Consider the following 25,111-nt stretch of genomic DNA (forward strand, 5'->3'; position numbering starts at 1 on the left):
GATTAAAAATTGCCGGTGTTCCTGTTTTGATTTCTTAAATTTAATTGAAGATTTTTGTTAACAAAAACAATTTTTTTGCTTAAATTTCATAAATTAATTGATGCCAAAAGATTGTCTAGGAAATTAATTCAATAAAAAAAATATATGGGAGTGAATTATATATCAAACACAAAAAAAAATATTGGAACACAACGGCAACACCTACAATATTTAAATATACATTTTTTTTAAAGCTAGAAGCTTAGTCATATTTTTAAAATTAAAATTAAGTTAATTGAATTAAGGGCTTTTGAAAGAATGGTAATTGAACTCAGATTTTGAAAAAAAAAAATTATTGACAGAATTTTAACGGGTTGGGGTCAAAATTCTGCCGGGGTCAAAATTCTTCTGTCAAAATTCTGCTTTCAAAATTCTGCTTTACAAAATTCTGCTTTCAAAATTCAGCTTTTCAAAATTCTGCTTTTCATAATTCTGTTTTTCAAAATCCTGCAAAAAATTAAAAAAGGGTTTGGAAAATTTTAAAAAGCGCGCGCTTTTTAACATTTTCCAAACCCTTTTTTAATTTTTTGCAAAATTCAGTAAAATCATCTTCTTGAAAAATTATCTGCTTATTTGATTACTTACATAAATAATTTGTCATTCTTTGAATGCATATTAATTTTTGTTTTATAAATGAATAGATTTGAAAATATTAAGAAAATGTTTTTAATACTAAACATTTCCGAAAATAATTTAAAATTTTTAAATTTATTAAATAAAGATGAATATTCAAAAATTTTAATAAGAAAAGGAATATCTTGTGTCAAACAACATCAGTTCCAATAAGTTATAGATTTTATTTGAAAGAAGGTCAGTCTATGTATTTTAAAAAATATTTGCCACACTTAAACAAAAAAATTTAGGAGAGTGTCAATATTGAATTACATTGATGAGGTGTATTTTTCTTTAGTCAGCGCATATGCTATAAAAAAAAAAAACCAGAATTGGCAGAATTTTTTTGTTCTGGCAGAATTTTGAAAAGCAGAATTTTAAAAAGCAGAATTTTAAAAAGCAGAATTTTAAAAAGCAGAATTTTAAAAAGCAGAATAGAAAAAAAGCAGAATTTTGAAAAACAGAATTTTCGTTAAAAAAGCAGAATTTTGAAAAGCAGAATTTTGAAGCCAGAATTTTGACCCGATCCCAATTTTAACATGTCGTTTTTAAAACTTTTTTTTCGTATTATATAATGCATTTATTTTCAAATTTTTTTGGCCACATTTATTATGATTTGAAATTATAAAAGGAAGTGTCAAAATGTATTTCGGTTTATGAAAAAAATTTAAAAGTATTTCATTTTGGAAGAAATTTTTTTTAAAAGTTGAAAAAAATCTAACTTATTTTTTTTTTTTAAAGTTCAACATTTAAATATAAAGTAATTTTTTATTCATTAATACCCTTATTGTTGAAAGTTAAATAGCAAAAGTTTAAAGTTCTTATTTGCCAAAGTCTTTGAGAAATTCAATTATTTCAATGCAAAAATTCAGTTTTTATCAAGAAAATCCGATGAAATTGAAGTAATTTTTATATTTTTTTTTTTCAAAACTGTAATATATATTACCTTTTCCTCTTCGGAATTCAACTGATAATATTTGTGGACAAAAATTTGTTTTAAATCAATTCAAAGTTAAAAAAAAGCCATTCAAAATTTTTTAATAACGTTTTTTTTTCCAAAATTTTGAGTTGAGGACTATTCTTTCAAAAAGTCTTGATTAAATTTTACAGATAGAAATGAGATTATGGCTTTTTAAAAACGTGTCCGTTAATATTGTAGGTGTTGCCGTTGTGTTCAAAATATTTTTTTTGCGTTTGAAGTCAGTTTGTGAGAAAATTGCATTTATCGCTTAAACGATGGAAGATTGTCCCTTACTCCCTTATATTTTTTTATTTCCTTAAATTACCTAGAGAATCTTTTGCTATCATTTGTTTTATGAAATTTAAGCAAAAAAAAAATGGTTTTATTAAAAAAAAAATTAATTTTTATTTTAAAAAATAATACGGCAACATCGGCAATTTTTAATCAATAGACTTTAAAGAATTTTAAATAATTACCTACGTTTGAAAAAAAAATTTATACATTCTATCCTTTGGTTTTTAATTCTGGGGACATCTTTTACCGAATTGAACGATACATATTTGTCAATTTTTGGGCTTTTTCATTGTTGTGACGTAAATCCTCTGATTTGTTGGGGTATTTACATCCGTTTGCTGTCGTATGGTGATGGAGAGCGATATTATCTTCAGGTCTATCATCTTATAAGATCAGATTAAAATTGTCTCCAATTTGTACGAAGGTACGAAGTTTGTAATGTGGTAAGCCTTCAGGTTGATAAATTCATAAAAAATTCTTTTCGATTCGATTTCCTCTGACATTAAAATTCATGCGTTGCTATGCGATTTTCTCTCTTCAATTCTTGTTCAAAACACTAGTTCCGATTTGACAGTAGCCTTTAAGTCTTCCGGCAGCTATTAACGGGGATATATATAATTTTTGTTTGCACGAAAACCCTGTGCTTCGGGGTTATAACCATATGGCAGGTTACAAGCTCTTTTATCAAATCTTCACTCTTTCATTATGAGCAATTTTTTATAACAAGGTGTCACTAGGAAGATCCCAGAATTAATAAATTCGATGTAGGTTCCCTAAAAGATACAGGTACAAATCTGTGAAATAGGTACTTTCCATCTATTGAATTAAAAATTTTTGTGTCAGTTCTGACCATAGCTACAATTTACAATAGTATTGCTATCAAAACAATGGACATTAGTTTGACCTTTATCAAAATATTTATTATAACTTCACTAATGTAATCATAAAAAGGACCTTTTCTGCTATGCAATCGTACTCTTTTTCTCCACCTTCAATAACATCTGAATATAACTTACAGTAATTTTTTTTTTCTTTTGTAATATTTACTGTCAACAATAATAATAACACACATACAAAGCCTATAATAATAAGAACAATTTAATTATTTCATAAAAAAAAATACCATCAAATTCCGCATATCCTTTGTTTTTCAACTTTTCTTTTTTTCATTTTTGTTTCTATTTCTTTTGTTTCCCAATCCTGTTGAGGACGACGTGTACAGAAATATAATATCAGTCGAGTTTTCAACAACTTCAATTGTTTAGGTTGACCAAAAAGAATGTTTTCCCACTATACTATACCAGACCCCTCCTTGACAAAAACTCTGTCCTCTCTCTCTCAACAAACGAGAAGGATAAAATGTGCCTAAATGTAGTGTAAAAATGCCAAGCTGTTACATGTCCTATTCTCGACTAGATATACAACTAAACATACACACGTATAAGAAATCAAGGCAATTGTCCTTTTTCGGTAGAAATTCCAAGTCCAGATGAACAATAAGAAAATAAAATAACTATACAATACAAAAGTGAACAAAAAAAAAAAAAAAAAAAAAAAAATAAACAAAAAAAGTTACAAGTTGCCTTGTATACAGTTGTTATAGAGGTTCCATCAAAAGAATAGGTCAATTTATAACAAAAGGACTAGGAGGTTTCTCTTCCTACTCTCGTAAAAAGTCTGTGTTATGGTCTTTGACTTAAAACGGAGGTATTATTAAGATTAAATTTTGAGATTTTGTCGAGTCATCTATATAACAGAAAAAAAATAGAAAGAAAAATAAGGTATTTGGCCTAACGAAGACCTATACCAATTTAGCTGAAGAAATAAACTTTAATTTCTTACCTTGATTCTATGGCTGGTAATGAAAAGATTGTGGTGCCTTTTGGTCTTTAGAGCCTTTTTCTTTTATTATTTTATATATATTTTTTAAGGTAAATTCATTCAAACTGATAAAAAGTTGCCTTTCTAAAGGATTACAAGTTATTTGTGTGTGATAATGAGATATTTTTTTGGAGTGAAGTGCGCGAGGTGGAAAGGATGCTATGTTTTGAAATATTTTTATTTTTCACTTTTGACTAAAAAAAAAAAACAAGCTTTCTTTGATTTTTTTTTCGCATTTTTTCGAGAAGAAGAAACCAGTACTAATTAGTGTTTAAGATGAAACTTTTTTGGATTGCAATTTCCTTGTATAAAAGACGTGATATTTTTTTGTTTTTGCTTTCCAAAACCAAAATGCAATGATGATGTTGATGAGTTGGTTTGGCATGGTATTGAATTTTTTGCATTCCGAAGAAAAATATAAAACAGAAAGAAATAAGAAAAAAAAACCGAAAACTTTTATTCATAAATTAATTAAGAAGACCCAAAAATGATGAACATTTATTATTTATTTAAGTGGTTGTAATTTTTATTTTATTTTTTTATATGAATTATGTTCATAGTTTCAGAAGATGACACAAAACGAAGTAGACCATTCGGTCAGCCACTTTTCCTGCAACCAACAGAAACTAATTACGAAGAGGATAGTAAATCAACGTCTACCAACAAGGGAGCACGTAAAAAGCGACCAAAATAAAGAAAATTTCTTTTTAAAACATTATCCAACCATAAATTTTAATTAAAATTGACTCTATAAACTACCTACCTACCTAACCTAATTACCCCTTCTTCTGGTAATTTTTTTTTTTTTTTTGTTTTTGAACTGCCAACGAGAAAAAAAATTGATAAATAGAATACAAAAAAAAAAATAAAATTAAAAATTCTGTAAGAGAAAAGAAGTTAAATCACTTTTTAATATCCATTAATAAATTATGTCCCTTAATAAGAAAGCAAATTATTTTTTATATGTTCAGAATCTCATACAATATTTTATACCTATAAAAATAATTAATAAATTATAGCTTCATAATTTAGCTCAGTAAAAAAAAAAAAATGAAAAGCCAAGTCAATGAACAATAATGTTCTTATAATAGCTTCTTTATAAATTTCTTCTTTAATTTGTTTTATTTTATTTTGCTTAAAGTTTTCATTTGCTATATTTATATTGTTATAATCTTAATGAATTAGTTAATTATTTTAAAGTTTTATTGTAATTGTTATTATCATTTTAAATAAAATAAAAATACATTCTTTATTTGTTATATTATTTTTTTATGTTCTTTTTTCGATTTTAAAGGATTTTAAGTAATAAAAATTATGGGTTGGGGTCAAAATTCTGCCGGGGTCAAAATTCTTTTGTCAAAATTCTGCTTTCAAAATTCTGCTTTACAAAATTCTGATTTCAAAATTCTGCTTATCAAAATTCTGTTTTTCAAAATTCTGTTTTTCAAAATTCTGTTTTTCAAAATTCTGCTTTTCATAATTCTGCTTTTCAAAATTCTGCAAAAAATTAAAATAGGGTTTGGAAAATGTTAAAAAGCGCGCGCTTTTTAACATTTTCAAAACCCTTTTTTAATTTTTTGCAGAATTCTGTAAAATCATCTTTTTGAAAAATCATCTGCTTATTTGATTACTTACCTACATAATTTGTCATTTTTTAAATGCGAATTAATTTTTGTTTTATAAATGAATAAATTTTAAAATATTAAGAAAAGGTTTTTAATATTAAACATTTATGAAAATAACTAAAAATTTATTAATTTATCAAATAAAGATGAATATTCAAAAATTTGAATAAGAAAAGGAATATACAACATCGGTTCCAATTAGTATACATATTTTATTTGAAAGAAAGTCAGTATTTGCATTTCAAAAAATATTTGCAACACTTAAATAAAAAAATTTAGGAAAGTACCAATGTTGAATTACATTAATGAGGTGTATTTTTCTATAAAAAAAAAAACAGAATTAGCAGAATTTTTTTGTTCAAATATAATGCTGGCAGAATTTTGAAAAGCAGAATTTTAAAAAGCAGAATTTTGAAAAACAGAATAGAAAAAAAGCAGAATTTTGAAAAACAGAATTTTCGCTGAAAAAGCAGAATTTTGAAGCCAGAATTTTGACCCGATCCCAAAAATTATACCTTTTATGCAGTTGAATAAACCACAAGTTTTGTAAGGACTTTTTGCATATTTGTATTTATTACACTGGTTAACAAAATTAAATTTTTTTTTTGTTGCAGACACAAAATTATACTTTGCGCTGAACTCGAATCGGAAATCAAAAAAAAATTAATTAGCTCCCGTTTTTGAAATATTACCATTAGAAAATGCAGTACTTCGGACCTTATTGTTTTATATGAGGAAAAATGTTTGAGCATAATTAGTAACGATTTTTATAAGAACTATTTACCACCTTTTTAAATCTGTTTAAATTTTTCCGATATCTTTTTTACTGCCCGAGATATCTTCAGTTGTTTGGTATTATTATAAATTTTATATGGTCATTATCTCCTTTATGATATATGTATGAAGCCAAACCCACTTACTTCATTTTAAGATATCTCAGCCTAAATAACATTTTGTGGTTAAAAAGCGGAAAATAAACCGGATATTTACTCTGGTTATTTAACGGATAAGTTACTAAACTCGTTAAAAAAACGTCTTAAAGACGTTCCAGAAACGTCTCCACAACCGAAAATGGTCAGTTACTTTTTAACTTCGTCTAAATCGGGTTTTTAAGAAACCCACTTTTTTCTACAAATACTGGGTTTTTAAAAACCTAATTTTTACGGTTATTAAATAACTGTTTATTTTTAGTTAAAGAAGAAATTGAAATAAACCATTTACGGCTATTTTATAACCGTTTACAAACCATTATTATACAGTTTAAAAAAAAACCTGTACTGAATTATTTGACTGTTTTTTTATAACCGTTTATAAACCGTTTCTAACTATGCTCAAATAATTTTACTTATACAAAAGAATAATTTCCGAAGAACTCAAAAAAACGTTTTTTTGCATTTTCTAACGTTAATATCTCAAAAACGTTAGCTGATTAATTGTTTCTGACTTCGGATTCAGCACACCGAAAACCTTCAGAAAAGTATATTTTTGTTTCGGCAAGAAAACCCATGTAAACCAGTGTTACTAGTGCAAAGAAATTTGAAAAATATAAGGTCATAAAATATAAAATACTTTTAAATAAAAAAATTAATTGGGCTCTAAAAAAATATACTTCGCCAAATAGCTCCTATTTAATTAGGTTGATTGATTGCCTTAGATTAAATTTAAGTTCTCACGATATCTCTTTCACTCTTTTTAAAACAAATTTTTATTTAATTTGGTATACAAAAATTTGGATTACTTTTAAAATATAGGTAGGTACGTGTCAACTTGTTGAACCAGTTAGTTGGCCCAGTATTTTTGACGCCTAAAAATAACATGAGTTCTAAAAATAATCTTTTTTATCAAAAAATAAAACCGACTTCCATGGATCAAAACTGAGTTTTATGGTTTTTCTAATAGTTCCTATGGCTATAACTGCACGAAATGGGAAACTTAGCAACCACCAGCTTTCCAATACAAAAAGAATTATCAAAATTGGTTCACTCAGTGCAAAGTTATGAGGTAACAAACATAAAAAAAAATACAGGTGAATTGAATAACTCCTCCTTTTTGGAAGTCGGTAAAAATACTTCCTTTTCCGATTTTTTGATAAAAAGTTCAATTTTTTACCGACTTCCAAAAAGGAGGACGTATTCAATTTGTCTGTATTTTTTTTTTTTTTTTTTTTTTTGTATGTTTGTTACCGCATAACTTTGGACTGAGTGAACCAATTTTGATAATTCTTTTTGTATTGAATAGCTGGTGGCTGCAGTGTGGTCCCATTTCAATTTCGTTCACTTTTTGCCATAGGAACTATTTTCAAAATCATAAAACCTAGTTTTGATCCATGGAAGTCGGTTTTGTTTTTTTGCTAAAAATGTTTATGTAAAATAATTTTTACTGTAGAAATCTGCGAAATTTAAAGGAATCCATTATTTAGGGAGCTTTTCGGGACTAACATGTAACATGCTTGTTAAGACCATGCTTTGAAAAAATTAATGGTTGATTTAAAGTTAGCTATTAAATAAAAGAATATTAAGGCCAAATTTATTCACACTCCATTAAAATTAAAACTGCGATTTAAAATGGGAAATTTTAAAATTTCTATGCTATTTTATAGCTTTCTAATTTTTCGATTTAAAATTTAATGGGCCTAGAATAAAAAAAAAAAAAAAAACAAAAAAAGTTAGGTATATATTTTTTTTTTATTGTGAATAATTAAGAATATTTTCCAATAAAAGTCGAGATTTTCCAGTGGAATTTTTTTGTTTTCCATACAAATCCATGCGCTGGCAACTGGAATCTCGTTTTTCTAAAAAAAAAATTCAACATTTTATAACAAAATTCGAGTTTGAATAGTGGATTTTTTTTCCGAATCATTTTCCGAGATTTTCAAAAAAAAAGAAGAAAAATTCTTCAAAAAAAAAATGGTAGTCAATTCAAATTAGTCGAGCACATAATTATATACACACAAAAAAATCGAAAAATATTTTTCTACATTTTCTAAAAAAAAAATGTTTTGTAATTTAATTTTTAATTCGCTTTGAGAAAACAGCTTTCAGAAGTGTGAAAAAATATATTGTTATAGAAAATTAAATTCAAACATTTGAATAATCTGGGTTTTTAAAAATTGACATTTGAGTAAGGTGAACAAAGGTGAATGTAGAAAAAGATACAAAATTTATTTCTGTATTTTGTAAGTTAAAGAAAAAAGTACGATTTTTTTATTTTAAATTCGATATCGCATAGTTTTCAAAAAATTGTACCTACATACAAAAGAAACAGAAAAATAGGAGTTACGATCAGAAAAATTAATTCACAAATTTTAATTATTGATATCAACGGTTGATAAAAAATCAATCTTTATAGCAGGGTTAAAATCTCCTTGTTAGCTTTATATTAGATAAAACACATTTGAAGTGCAAGTGTAAGGGAGAAGGTGATGGTTGATTAAGTTGAAACATTTTTTAATGGAAAAAGCTATTTTTTAAGAAATTTTTATATTTTAAAAATTTCGGTGAAAGGAATTTTGATGGTATATGATAAATAAGAACCAAAAGAGTGCTAAGGTGAAAATGAAAATTGAGATTGTATAGCTAAATTATTTCGGAGTAGTAGAATAGCCCAGGGAAATTAGTAATTTAAATCGCATTTTTCGCGGGACAAAATTTTTTTCATGGAATGTGTTCGGGTGGTTGTCCTTATCATAAAAGTCAATTTGTTGGGAAAATTGGAGGTTGGGAACAGCCGCCATCTTGGAAAAGAGATTGGTAGCGTTTTTATTGAATAGCTCCATTGTTATTCATTTTAACAGAAAATGACAAAGGTAGGACTTATTAACAATAAAATTATCTAAACAATGATATACAAAACAATTCCGTGAGTTGATTAAATAAAATTTTATAGTTGGTCAAAGTGCGGGTTTGTATCGCAAGGTTGGGACAAAATGACATTTTTTCATATATCTGACGAACTTTTGATTTGTTTGGATAATTCTTCAAGAATGAATTATAGTACTTATAATTACCTATAAAATGAGCCCACAATTGTTATTGTAACCATCGTATTGTAGAAGTAATCTAACTCCGAAACTCTCCATGTACTAGTCAAAAGTGAGAAAAAAGCTAGTTTTTTGCTAGTAGGCCGAGAAAATTTTGGGAGTAGAGGTATAACCAAAATATAAGTACGCAGTTTTGCTGCCATACTCGTGTTAATGTCGATTTCAAAGGTCTGACAACTCTAATTTTGGGCTTTATACGGTTTTTGGGGGGTTAAATAACGTAAGTTTTCCAGCTAACGTGAATGGGCTAAATTTATACTATTTGAAATTATAAATATAAAAGCTGATGCTCTATTATTTTTCCTAAATCTGGACACCTTAATCTCGGCTATGGGGTTAATAGAACTCACGATATAAGCTTTTTTAACTAACCATATCAGGCTTTTCAATTCAAATAAACAAACAAAAATCGAAACAAAAAAGCCTCTAAAACATAATCGTATAAACGGCTTATATCTTGAGTTCTATTGGTCACATCCTCAAGATTGGGGTGTCTAGATTTAGGAAAAATAATAGGGAATCAGCTTGTATATTTATAATTTCAAATAGTATAAATTTAGCCCATTCACGTTAACTGGAAAACTTACGTTATTTAACCCCCCAAAACCCGTATAAAGCCCAAAATTAGAGTTGTCAGACCTTTGAAATCGACATTAACACGAGTATGGCAGCAAAACTGCGTACTTATATTTTGGTTATACCTCTACTCCCAAAATTTTCTCGGCCTACTAGCAAAAAACTAGCTTTTTTCTCACTTTTGACTAGTACATGGAGAGTTTCGGAGTTAGATTACTTCTACAATACGATGGTGACAATAACGATTGTGGGCTCATTTTATAGGTAATTATAAGTACTATAATTCATTCTTGAAGAATTATCCAAACAAATCAAAAGTTCGTCAGATATATGAAAAAATGTCATTTTGTCCCAACCTTGCGATACAAACCCGCACTTTGACCAACTATAAAATTTTATTTAATCAACTCACGGAATTGTTTTGTATATCATTGTTTAGATAATTTTATTGTTAATAAGTCCTACCTTTGTCATTTTCTGTTAAAATGAATAACAATGGAGCTATTCAATAAAAACGCTACCAATCTCTTTTCCAAGATGGCGGCTGTTCCCAACCTCCAATTTTCCCAACAAATTGACTTTTATGATAAGGACAACCACCCGAACACATTCCATGAAAAAAATTTTGTCCCGCGAAAAATGCGATTTCATGCCCATATTTTGACTAATTGCCCTGAGCTAGAAGTATGTTGTGCATTATTTAAGGGTATTTTTTAAATATTAAAATAGTATTTAGATTCAGTTTCTGAAACATGTTTAAAAATGTACTAGAAGTTTTAATGTTTTAGAAATATTTTTGCCAAAATTTCAAAACAATTTTTTTTTTTAGTACCGTTTTCGAACTTTGTCAACATTAAAGAATACATATGAACTGACAAATTTACTCTCGTATTTAATCGAAACAAATTTTGAAATTCATAAAAAGCCAATTTAACTTTTTTACTTGCGATATAGGTACTATATATCAAGTTATGCATTCGTACAAAAAAAAAAAGTTGAGACAACATTTTTCCATGACATTACGATGGTAGACAATGCCAAAAAAGTGGGTCCCGGAAGTCCGTCTGTCTGTCAGTCTGTCAGTGTGTCAGTCTGTCTGTCTGTCTGTATAAGGAGCTACAGCCTAAACGGATGGACCGATTAATGTGAAACTTGGTATGTAGCGTTATTTGGCGACTCTCCAGAGGGGTTTTAGGAATTAATTTTTTTGGACCAAAAATAACGGTACTTGTCATATACCAATTTTAGTAAAATTGAAATATCTCGAAAACGGCTCCAACGATTTTGTTTAAAAAATTCAAATGTTAGTTTTAAGCTAAGGTCTATCTTCCAATGAAAAAAAGTAGTTTTCCTATTTTTCAATTTTCTCAAAAACTAGAAGGCATAGAAACATATGGTTTTCAGTTTTTGATAAGGAATTTATTGAGGTAGTTTACTTTTTCAATTTATCCCGTAATGAAACCCAAAGTCTTGACAAAAATACTATTCAATGTATTATTTTAAAATTCTTTTTCACAATTGTTGACTTTGAAATCGATTATTTCGAAAACAACTGTTTAAAATAACTTGGTTTAAAAACTTTAATTAAGTGTACAATTCTAGCTTTTGAAAAAGGTATCATTCATAACTGTAAGTGTTGCCATTGTTTTTTAATAATTTTTTGTTTGAGTTTTTAGAAAATTGCCCCTCCCGCCTAAAGGGGGGGACATAGACCCTCCCTCCCATAACAAAAAATGATTGTATTGAATACCTCTACTAAAAAACATTCTCAATTCTCGGCGCCTAAGTTATCGTACTCGAGCCTTGCGTTGATATGAATTTTTTTCGAAAAAAAAAACGTTTACGGGGGGCATCTCGAAAAAGGAAGCTAATCCGATTTTGGTAAAAACGGATTATTATTGCTGAGGTCTTCAGGAACAAAGCCTCATCTTAAGTTTTTGTCGTCATTTTAGGTCAACCTTAAACTTGTTCAGGCTCACTGTGTACTTGTTTTGGAGGGCAATTTAATTTCAGATTTAATTTTATTTTTTATTTTAAACGAATTTTATTTTTTTCCAAATTTCTATAAAGTCTTAAAAATTTAAGCAATTTTAACTCTAAGAGCAAGTACGTGCGACCCCAGTCGTGCAATTTATTTAAATATGTACCTATCTGATATTTCGTAACTACACTAAAGAAAAATATTCCTTCTTTGTTATACATTATGCAGTAGGTACGATAGTAATTTGAAGACCCTGATGCTTGGTTGTGATCTGATTAGAAATAAACTAAGCATTTAAAAAAAAAAATTATCTGTGTTTTTGTTGATCTTCGAAATATTTTTCAAAGTAAAACAATGATCTGTATCTTAAGGTAAAATACAAAAAATTATGAGGTAAGTGAAAAAGTGACTATTTTGAACATCAAAAACTTCTCATAGTGATATTTACTGTTCGGCGAAAACTAAAATTTATTTGCTTCTAAAATTAATTGAAAGATTACCTACCATTAATAAATCAAAAATAAATCTTTTGCGTTTTTTTTTTTCTGATTATGAGTTATTGAAAGTATCTAATACAAATCAAAAATATTGTAAATAAAACAAATTATATTCTGTATAAAATTTGTTCTAATTTCGTATATATTTATTGTTTTTATTATATATATTTGCCAACTTAGCTATTGCTGTGTTTGTAAATTTTGAAAAACCACACACAATACTACTTATACTTTGTATAAATGTTGAGCACACTGCAACTTATGGAATGTTACCCACAAAAAGCTTATAACTCTTGTTAATGCATATAATAAATCATAAAATGCATGCCCTACACTTGGCCTGTTCTATACTCTATATAACCGTGACCGACTTAATTTTTTTTTTTTCTTTATTTTCCATCAATACTACAAAAAATACTCTCTTTTACTCTCTCTCTCTTTACACACACTCTGCACAATCTCTATTATACCTAATATATTACAATACAAACAAAAACAAAAATTTCTATAAAACCTTGATGTTTCACCATATAAACTAAAAAAAACCAACTTACTCTTAACAAAAATATTCTAAATAAATTCTAAAAAAAATAAAAAAATACTAAACAAAAAAAACATTCCACCTAACATGTATAACTTTTTTTTTATTTTCTGTGACTAAAATCACACAAAACAAAAAATCATAAAATAACAAAAAAAAAGAAAATCCTTAAAATTGCATTTCAATAACATTGCAACTTCATAAATATAAAATCTAGCTCCCCATTCACCACGACGCCAAAAACTTAATCTTCGCATGAAATCACTAAGCTTGGACTCACCAGAGTCATCAGAGTTACATGGCCAGATGCGTCGAAGGCAACCAGTGCCAGGGACATCATCCTACTACCATGGAGGATCTGGAGGTCATCTGGAACACAGTACACCGCCATCAAACAACAGTCGATTGCATTGTAAGTATACATCCTAACAAGAGATACATTTTTTTTTTTTTTTTTATTTTCTTTTTTTTTTTTCTCATTCCTCTGTGTCCTCTTGTGTCCCATAAATCCTTCAAGTAACGAGAGCAGAGATATAATATAAACAAAAAAATAAATTAACACAGAAAAACTTTGAGCTCAAAGGTGGATGATGCTTCAAGCTTGAAATATCTGATGTCTTGGTGGTCAACCGCATTCTATATCTCTGGGTTTCACCACAACCACCGCCATCGCCACCGAGAGCGCATGAAAAAAAAAATGTAAAATAAAAACTTTAAGCACCATAATTTACATTTTTTTTCCGCCGCGCCGCTCGCCACGAGAACCGTTAAGATTTGTTTGAATTACATAACGGAAGCGGAACTACATGTATTTTTTTTTTAAGTTTATACTTGTTCATATACAAAAAAAAAAAATGGAACACCAAATGAATATTTTTCCAAGCGAAACATCAACTCTCCAACAACGCATTTCCAACAACAACTACAACAACAGAAAAACTTAACATTTATTCACCAAACCCGCTTCAAAGACCTCTTGAAACTACCCTTACAGGTCCACCCACATCCACGACCCACCATCACCACCCAACATCCACCCCATACCACCCTTACACCCTTACAACTATCATAGACGAATAAATTTAGGACAGTACCACCTACAAAATCCAAACAACTGTTGTTTTTTTTTATTCATAAACTACACTGTGTTCACTTGTAGAGTTTTTTTTTCTGTTTTGTTTTGTAAATACATATAAAATGAGACTCAGAACAAAAAATTAATGAATTCATCCTTAAAGCGAAACAAAAAAAAAAAAACAAGTTAAATTACGTAGCTTTATATTTCAAGCTTTAACAATCATTTATTTTTTGTACAATTTAAAATGCGTATATAATAGTAGCGAGCAATATTAAAAAAATAATAATAACAAAATGACGACTATATTTAGAGTTTTTTTGCACGATTTGCAAATTAGCGTTATTTTTTTTGGTTTTCATAGAAAAAAAAAATTAGTGTTAACTTTTCCTTCCCTAGAATTGTAGTTGGTTATTTTATTTTAATTTTAATTTTAATTTTTTATTATTTTTTTAGGGATATTTTAAAATAATAAATTTATTGAAAATTATAAAATTTATTTACAGCGCCATCTAGCCCATCTCATCAGCGGAAACTTTTATATGCGAATCGTGGCATGAGAACTGGATCTGTTGATTTGCCAGATGATATGGAAAAGTCATTGTCATCAGCAAGCACTTCACCGTGTCCATCACCAGTAAGACAAGTACAGGTAGCTTAGTCGCTTTTATATGCATATATCACATACATTTATTTTGTTTTTATGTAATTAGTTAATTTTGTAAATAATTTAATCTAAGTTATAAAAAGAAATACAAAGTAAGTTTTTATTCCCCTTAAAAAATATTAAACACAAATTTGGCACAAAATGTGACATAATCGGTCTTTTTATTTAAATTTTTGGCATTTCATAACTTACCCCAAAAGTCTAGAAAAATCTCATGTTCTTAAGTCGTGATTTTCAAGGTCAAACCGCGAAATTTAGATTTTCGAAATAAGAAATTAAAGACAATGGTATGTATTATATAAACATATGATACATGATTCCAATGCTGATTCAAAAAAAAAGGCAATCTGACGTCTTTGAAAAAAGGTAAACCTCTTTTTCATCTGTCAGCCCATATTATTATAACAGTTGCAAACTTACTACCGAAAAACCTTTAAAATTTATAGTAAAGGAACTCAATTTCGCATGAAGGTTTTCATATCCTTTATTATTAACCCTCTGTAGGCACACCTCTTTTTTGCGAATTTGGTTTATATTTTTTCATGCCGCTAGAACTTTTTTCGGTCTCACTATTTTATAGAGAATCATATATGAAATTGATGTAGAATATTCCGAGGAATTCGAATATTGTATTCACAATTCAAAAAAATGTATTTTCACCCTTATAAAGACACTTTTTGTGTCCTGCCGAATTCGCACCCGTGTGCCGACAGAGGGTTAAGAATCAAAACAATGCAATGAAAAAAAACATACATTTCTATGAAAAAAGTTAGGGGCACATTTAAGGATATGCATTAAAAAACATCCTTGTACAGTCTCGGAATTGGTGCTAATAGGCTAATTTTTTTAGTTTTTATATTTGTTTGGATATTCTATAACTTATGATAAAAATCTAAAACAGGACCAGGAGTTTTAAAGCTTACCTTTCTGGTAAGTTCGTGTCTAAAAGTTGTTAAATAATGTCATTATAAATGTGATACAACATTAATAGTGCATTTTTTTTATCAAGACTCAGTTCGTCAATAAACTTGTAAGGCACATTTATGTACCTTCTTCCGGTACAAAAAAAAATATATTTACATAAAGGTGTAAGTATATAATAAATATTTTTAGTCCTTGAAGTTTAAGAAACATAAATAAATAGCTCGCTATAAGAATAATTCGGTTAAAAAAGTATCATATACACTATTTCCAAATCGATATGTGAATCAATTTTCCACAATTTTCCAAAATTTTTAATTTTTAAAATTGGGATTTTTGAATTTTGCTAAATGCTTACTTAAAAAAAAAAATGTCCAATACATAAGGTTTTGATACTTCTTTCTAAATGGCTATAATATAACAGAAAACTAAAATAATGAAAATAAATTCATAATTTTTGTTTATGTTATGTGGACTTTATTACAGGTCATAAAAACTATTTTATAATATTCTTTGTTACTAATCTAGGGACTAACTTCAACTTAAATCTCTACGGTCGACGATTGAGAAAATTTTTCCACTATCGTATAAACTCAGTACCTACCAGGATTTGTTCAGGGGATAAATGAATATTGCGTTACAATTATCTTCTCTTTTACAGAAAGCCAAATCTAGTGGAAAGTGTTTTTTTTTTTCCAAAGCACTTCTGCGGTGTTTGAAAAAAAACATCACTACTATTAGAAAATTTGTCGAATTGCTCCAGTTTATGTGAGACCAAAATAGTTTCATCTGTAAAATATGCAATCTTTTTTTGTTTAAAACAAAATTTAATCGACTTTAAATTGCACAAATATGATACTTTGTTGTTCTAACGGAACATAGCAGCTCGAACACAACCTGAAAAAAAAGTAGGTACTGTAGTTCTTTTCAAGGTAATGTAGTCTAGCTGTAAAACAAAACATGTTTTCCCACGTCGTGTTGTTCTTTTTTTTTATTTTAGTATTAAACTAATTACACTGGTCAGCAAAAAACAAAAAAAGTTGGGAGCAAGAACTTTGTTAGGTGATTTTAAATGACTTTAGTGTGCTAATTTAAAAACTGTTTACAGATTTATTCTATCACGTCTAGTTTTTGATCTACACTCATCACTATTTTCGCTATAAACTTCCAAAAACTAGTTTTCAATTAAGTTCTTTTTATGTTTAGTTAAATATACAGGGTGTCCCAAAAGTAATGGATCAAACGAAATATGCTGATAGGCCTACTTAAGGGCCCTCAGAATTTGGTAACTTATTCATCCCAAGTCCTTACGGTTTTCGATTTAATGCAATTCTTGTGAAATTTCGAAAAATCCCTACTTTGCAACAGTAAGAATGTATTAAGCGACATTTCTAAAATTGTTAAGGAAACGCAAAAAACTAAATTTTTTGTGAGGAAATGTATGGGTTGCACAGTTTTATTTTCTCTCTAGTTTCATTTGTATACATGATAGAACAATCAAAATGGTACCAAAACGTGGAGCATAGCGGTGCGGATGGTTTATTATTTTAAAAAGTTGCCCTGTTATTGTAGTTTTCAAAAAAGTATGACGTCCAATGTACCCAAAATAAACGCATTTTTGATCTGTTAATATTCAAGTACCTACTTCAAAAACGTGACGTGCCAGTGAAATTTTGACTTCGTATCCGTAGTCAGGACGGAGTAGGATTTGGTTTAAGCCAACCAGTGTTATTGGTTCCGCCGATATTTGGAATTCATTTAAAATGTTCCTAAGATCTTAAGCGTAGTTATCTTAGCGCTCCTTATAACAATTCATGAAGGTTCTAGAAAAAACTGGTCTCTTAAGAAATTCACTATATTACTGGTTTGTTAGTTTTGAATTGGAGGTTTACAAATTCCACAATTTTTGATTTGGAATAGGATCTTATTTTTTCGTCCTTTAAGTTTTTAAGAACACACAATAACTGATTAAAAAAGAGCTTTTTAAAGGAAGAGGTAAGCATTATTTTTGTATGCTTTTAAAATTTATTCGTATATACATTCTCAGAATCACTTCCTTTTTTTTCCACCCAAAATTTTTTAAAAGCGTTATGAAATCATTCATTCTTACCTTGAATTAAATAATTTTAAGAGTGTTTTCAATTCGAAATAAATACATAAATGGTTTTATTTTATGACTTGTTTGTTTTTACTGCAAAAATTTTATGCAAATATCCCCCAAACAAATTTAATAATCAAGACTCACATTAAAATAGAAATCATTAACCGAACTACTTTAATAAAAATTTTAAACACTGCCCCATTCCCTACAATTTTTAATAAATTCAAATAAATTCCACATAATGCTTTATGCTGCCTAACATTGCTAGCAAATTTAGTATCGAAAATTCTTTTCTTCAAAATTCATAAAATTTTAAAAGATGGTTAATTTTGTTTTTTTCAGAAGTCTCATCGTTTATTGCCAACAAATCTGTATGTTATCCTGTACAACTTTAAAGCAAGACATGCAGACGAGCTGGACTTGAAAGCTGGATATAAGGTTCGTACATTAATGTGTCTTTTTTTTTAGAAAAAAAAATCATATCCATTGTTATAGCAAATAAAAAAAGTATTATAAAATAACCTCTAAATCGAGCTAAGTACGTTCGAGTATGTCCTTCGAAATTATCGTATCATCTTTTTTCACTATTCCTTATTCTCATAAATAAATGTTAAAGTATTTTCTTGAGAAATTTCTGACAGCCTTCCATTTATAATGTAAAATTTATTGATAGGTGAAAATCATACCAACACCAACACAGTTGTTTTTTTTTTGTTTTGTTATCAATACAAAAATTCGAATAAGTCCTTTAAAAAAATAGTCAAGTGATACCAAACCTTATAACCTCAAAATACTTCCCACAATTTGTTATATGGGTATAGAGATATTCTTTTTTATCTTAAATATAAAAAAAAAAAACCTTCATAAGATAGCAATACAATCCGATGATAAATGAGTTTGCTGCACATTTTTCACTTTTGCATCCGGATCACAATTGGAAAGTAGTATAGTTGCATTATTTCATGACTGTCCGTCCTGGCCACACAACAAAATATGTATTGAGAAACAACAAAAAAAAATACTTGGTTCTTTTGAAACTATATTTTATAAATCATTTTGACAGACATTATATGACGGAAACAACTTTTCATGAAACCATTTTTAATGTCTAAATTGCACTCTATAGTAATAAATACCTAAATATATATATTTATATGTGTATAGTATATGTATATTGAAAATGCTAAGGCAAATGCATTCTAGCAAAATGAGAGCAAAATAAAAAAAAAAGAATTTCTTTGACCCGCACACGCTCAAAGCCTTTTCTTTTCATACATATATGCACATATAGTATTAAAAAGGTTGATTTCGTTTCAAATAAAAGTCTCAGAAAGTTTCCTTTCAAAAATTCTATACACTCTTTATATAAAATCAAGAATTGTTGTGCTACGGAGGTGAACATTGGCTTTGTCGTAAAATGTTTTTCTGTTAAATCTTTGAATGAGAAAAAAAAATTAATACACAACTACGTCGTGTGTACCTGCGGAAAATAATAATGAATAAATTAGTAAAATAATAAATAAATAATTATATTGCATAAAAATGTACATAGTGTAAAAAGTTTCTTTCTCAAATGAACATTTTTTAAATTAGTGATCTGCCTCTGCCATACAAAATAAACGATTTACTCTTTTTGGTCATACGATTTGATGAGAATCAACAAGAACGAACATTTATTTTGAAATTTTTGAATTGAATTTCAACGATTTTTTAAAGGAGTTCTTTCATGATTTTTCGTAAAGAGACTTCAATCAAAATAATAAATTTCCCTGTCTAGATGGGAAACTACGATATTTTTTTTGACATTTTTGTATAAATGAATTTTTTTTTTTTTTAGAGTTAAATTTCTTACGAAACCTTAACTTCCCCTTATATTACCACCTTTTTTCGTAAATAAAAAGAATTTAATGTTAAAAGTCGGTTTGATGTTCTCAATCGATACGATGATGGAGGCACTTTGTGAATGCTTTCAATGAATGTTGTGAATTGAATGCAAGCAAAAGCAAGAGTAGAACATTTTATTGAATCGGATCACTTGACGAAGTCGTATGTTATGGCATAGGTTAACCTTTATTTTTTATTATACTAAATAAACATAGGTACAATATACCGTCATGTAAATAAAAGAAGATATTAAGGTTAAAAGCTTAAAAAAGTATAAAGGTTGAACATTTGAATTCGTTTAGATATTATTAATTATATTGGTCCATTATTTGTGCCTTATTAGTGCCTTAGCTAAAAACTTTGCCGTATTATAGTCAGTTTGTATGAACTTAAATTGTCTAGCTGTCTTTTCCCCCCTACTCGAGCCTTGCATATTATGCAGTTAAAAAAAATCTATAAAAAAAGAGCAAGTATACGCCATAGTGCACATTAACAATGTAATATTGTGCTGGAACGCTGTTTATCTCAAATTAATATCGAAAATGATTAAAGTATTTGAATATAAACCTAAGTAAGATTTTTTCGATGGAAAAAAAAAGTTCGTGGGATAGGAAAATTCTCTTCCGTAATTTTTTTTCAACAAGTTTCCATAAAATTGGAAATAGGCTGATTAGGAAAAAGTTCCATCGAAAAAATTTTTCACGATAGCTATTTTCTGGGTAAATTTTTTTCGAAGATGATAGCAAAGTTCCCAAAATGGGAAAAACTCCGGGCAATTTTTACCTAACCCTGAAACTTAATATAAATCTATAGGATTGATAAACTTAAAATAGGTATAAGAATATTAAAGCGTTTTCGTTTGGCAATCCTTAGAACTTTCCGGAACTATCCGAATCAGATTGCCAACAAAACTTAGGTATTTTAAAACTTTTATATTATTCTGAAGTTTTAGTTTTATTCTGTGCTACTGTTTTTTTAATAGAAAAACGGAAAACATTACCACACCGGTCAATTTGAATTAAAAAATTATTTATTTGACTCCTATTACACTTTTTTTATCGGTTTATTATTTATGTAATAAGCCTAACTTAGTTTTCGATTCGGTCTTTGAAATCGCAATCAAATTTAGTTTTTCTTCTTTAAATTATGCAGAACTGTCATTTTCATTTGGTGCTAAGCGAACAATTTCAGAACCGTTCGGACTCGGAGTAATTCCGGACAGTCTTGGACAAACAAATGAAAACGCGTAAAGAGGCATTGTTTGGACTTATTTCCTATGTTTCGTGTTTATGTATTATTTGAAAACCTACCAAAATACATAGAGTCGATATGGTTCTTTCAAATAAGATTATACCTATCTTGAGTTCTATAAATCGGATCAGACTTCATGCTAAGGGAAAATGACAGAACTGTGTTTCCTTATTCCTTTCGTATTCGTATTGATCGGATCTTCAAAGTTAAGGTCAAAAGACTCAGTTAAAACCTATTTATAACTAAACAGCATGGATTTTTTCATATCAAAAATTATCAGTGGACTAATTTTGATAATGTATTTAAGTTATTGAAAATTTTGAATTTAACTTGATTATTTATATTTTTTTTTTTAGGTCACTGTTATTGAAACATCTGACCCAGACTGGTGGAAAGGAAAGCTACTGGGACGTGTGGGATTTTTCCCATCGAAATATTGTGCTCGCTTGAATGCCGGAGAAAAGCCTCTGCAAGTCACCCACAATCTTCAAGTGTCAGATGGAGAACGTGGTGAAAACATGACTTTACTAAGGGATCAAATAGTTATTCAAGTAAGATTACCCCACTCAACAAGTAAATTGTGATATCGCAAAGACTTTTTTTCTTCTGTTATTTTTTTTTCTTTGTTAGACTGGAGACGAAGTCAATGGTATGGTTATGGTTCGTTCCGCTGACAATCGCCAAGGCTACTGTCCAATTAAATACTTACAAGAGGTGTGACAGCCAGAAGAGCCGCCAGCGGTTTACGATCGCGATCGTGACAAACCGCAAAAATCATCTCTATCATCGAAATTGCTCGATAAGACCAAACGTAGAATAAGAATAGTTGTCACCGATAGCGGTGGCAGTACAACTAGCTATAATCATACCAACACAAATGGTAAAACTAATAATACTAACAATATTAGTAGTAGTCGTAATAATAATAATTTTAGTCACGAGTATAGCTTAAATAATAACAGTAGTTTAAGCAATAGCAATAAGTGTAAGAATGATAAAAACTGGGAAAACTGGGAACGAATTAGGGAACAAAAGCTAGAACGAATGAAAAGTATTTGCTTCGAAAGTTACCGCCAATCGAAGAAAGAAAAGCTACTCAATGCCAAACCTAAGCCCAAGTCACTTGATCCGTCCTGGTATACCGATAATATCTATTCGAATCGTTCGGAGGACTTGGATGATGATTATGTTCCGGATTGTCTAAAATATGGAATGTATAAGAAATTGAGGAATATTCGTGAGCTGGATGAGTCCTATGACAGTCAAGATGGTGGAGCTGGTCATAGTTTGCAACGATCTTCGAGTTGCAAAGAATTTAAATATCCCAAGTCGAAGAGTTGTTGCTTCGGAGGTTATGACCAAACTACGGTAAAGGCTCCAGCAGTACCCAAGTCGTTTTCTTTTAGTGCTGGAACATCGAAAACTATGCCTTTCGATGTGATTGACTACGAACCACCTCCGCCAACAAGAAAGGACAAGAAGGCAATGCGTAAATCTATGGACTACCACTGTGCCGATACTCATACACGTTGCTGCGCTAGGGACAGATGCACAAGTTCCAAGTGCCTGTTGGAAGAAATTTACAACTTCAATCGACGCACTGTTCGGGATCGACGTCATTTAGATCGAGGGCCGAGTACCAGCAGACGGAACTTGATCGCCGAGTGGGAAGAACGAAATCGAAGACCTTCTATTCGCTACCCCACTTGCGACGAGTTTTGTCACCATCATCAGCAATCCAGACATAGGCCCTGCTATGGCTCTGCCCCGGGATACACTGAACACTTTGAAGACCATTACCACTGCAGGGCAGACCCGTACGATACCGATTTGGATCACTTCATTCGTGACGAACGAGAGCGCTTAATGTGTCAGGACAAGTTCCTCGACGAGGACGAGCACTTTCTTTCGAACGACTACCGACCCAGGCGCAATAAGTCAATGCTGGAGGTAAAACCTCCCAGTCGGTACGATGACGACACTTGTTCCGATTCAACCGAAATGGACTTGGAAGACTTCAATATTGACCTAGAAAAGTACTGGGAAGAGCTCGAAAAGCCTCCAAGTCCCATCGATCTTGACATGCAACAGCGCAACATGAACAGCAATTTGAAAGTGAAGAACGTCAATGTTGGATGCTATAACAATGGCGCTCCCATCGATTCTCACGACCGCGAACAAGAACGCATGATGATCAAGAAGAATCTTCTCGAAGGTATGCCCTCGCCACCCCAACAAAATAATAGTGAGTTTCATTTTTTTGAACATGCTGGCTCGCCCCTCCATCGTTTTTCCCAAAAAGTCTATCCCGAATCAATTCCAACCTATAAATATAATAACTTCTATCCAGAACACAGTTCCAGTGGCCATCACCAAGCTAGTGGCGGTGGTGGCGGTCACAGTGCACTGAGCCTTATCAATAATATCTTTTCGATATACAAACCAAACAAGTATTCACCACTTAACTGCCAACTTAATGAGACCAAGCCCGAGCCTTGCAAGAAAATGAATGTCCCCAGTACTAGGAGACCATTGGGTGCTCCGCATAGTGAGTATATGCATTCGATGAAACGCCCATTAATCGTTAGCACCGAACAACCACATTTTAAGATTATACCAGAAAAAACTGGTCTAAAGATATCACCGTTGTATCGTTTTGATTTTGGTGATAAACGAAAACACAAGTTAACCAGTACGGCTAGACCGCTTATGTTTCCGCACTGATGGTGCTGGACCTTTCCTTGGTAGGGTAGGCTTCTATGGGGGGGTCTATATTTTTACCAGGGGGAGAATGCACAAAATGATGGAATTAATAATAATAATAATAATAATAAAAATTTATGGAAGGCGGCAGCAGCGGCAAGGTGGCTTGGATCAGCTTTTGAGAACTTTTACATTCTTCTGATTTAGTGGTGATTGTTTAAAAAGATGAAAAGTTGAATGCTGCGTCGAATTGGTATAGATCAATTTATAGGTTTATTTACTTTTTAGAAGGTACTACAGCTATACAAATATTTAGTTCTTAGCCTTATTGTTATTAGGGCATTTCAAGGTCTGGAAAAAATTCTTTTTTCTTAATTGAAAATCAATGATCATTTGTTTCTTAAAATGCAAGATCGTGCCATTTAAGGAGGGCAAGAATTTCTGTTTAACGACCAAGGTCCTTGAATGTGTTCTTGAATCGATGAACTTTGGCTAAATGGGGGAATGTTTATGAAGAGTTAGGGGAGATTAGATGCACGTTTTGACTGGATCTCATTGGTCTGCAGAAACCTAGGGAACAGTCTATTCATTAAATAAAGGTTACTTTTTTATTTCCCTTTGCTATCCATCTAAAATGCTTAACTTAGGTTAGATTTCAGTCAATTGATGGCTCAAGTCATGAGAAAGGCGAAATATATTTATTTAATCTTTAAAGGGAACTGTATACCACCTAATAGTCTACAAAAATGTTGCACTGACTGAATGCTCAAACATAAAAATCTGGGCATAGGTTATTCACTTTGCAATTAACTATTAAGAGTGTGATTTTTTGGTAGTCGAGTTTTAGTACCTATTTGAATTTATTGCTTATTTATTTTATTTTAAGGTTATATTTTGTGATATCGTAATGCAGAACCGCTGTACAAGTAAGATGCTTCTAACGGTACCTAATTTGACAAATTATGATTAGTCGCTAAGATGTTATGAGAAAATAGATGAACAATAAAAACCTGCCGTAGAGGGGTTTTTAATTTATAAGCCTCAAAAATAGAGCTGGCCATGTGACTGGACTCCCCAAATTGTGTACCCTTCATTTCAAATGGAAGTAGGTGCACCGAGGAGCAATGGTTATGACGCCAAAGGTCTGGGTTAGATTCCCAACATCCACCACCTTATAAAGTTGTTTTTCGGGGCTACTGTCTCTTGCGAGGAGTTGACACAGCCTCCAAGAGTATCATTGTCATGGAAAATGCGCCTGTACCTACCCGTTTCTACTCAGTTGTAAATTGTAGAGAGTTGTTGGTCACTACGCTTTGCTCCTTTATGTTATGCAACAGTTAATTAATGAAATGACCGACTTTGCGCCTTATTAAAATTGATGTCAAAAACAAAAAAATCAGGAAATTGATGAAATGCAAATGACAACAGATGAAATCATATAGATTTGAGTAAACAAATTATTT

At 30.0% G+C, this 25,111-nt stretch overlaps 1 protein-coding gene across 1 annotated transcript in view; it reads left to right on the plus strand.

Moving 5' to 3' along the window:
• The window catches only part of LOC129906812 (uncharacterized), a 331,394-nt gene extending 307,464 nt beyond the window's left edge, over positions 1 to 23,930 (plus strand). Inside the window, 5 exon segments of the mRNA XM_055982740.1 lie at positions 13,264 to 13,458; positions 14,628 to 14,758; positions 18,153 to 18,248; positions 21,302 to 21,496; positions 21,576 to 23,930. Coding sequence (XP_055838715.1) covers positions 13,264 to 13,458; positions 14,628 to 14,758; positions 18,153 to 18,248; positions 21,302 to 21,496; positions 21,576 to 23,669 — 2,711 coding nt within the window. The 3' untranslated portion in view covers positions 23,670 to 23,930.
• Positions 23,931 to 25,111: the final 1,181 nt, after the last annotated feature.

This window comes from Episyrphus balteatus, chromosome 1 (genome assembly GCF_945859705.1).
Source record: "Episyrphus balteatus chromosome 1, idEpiBalt1.1, whole genome shotgun sequence".
Taxonomy (NCBI): Eukaryota; Metazoa; Arthropoda; class Insecta; order Diptera; family Syrphidae; genus Episyrphus; species Episyrphus balteatus.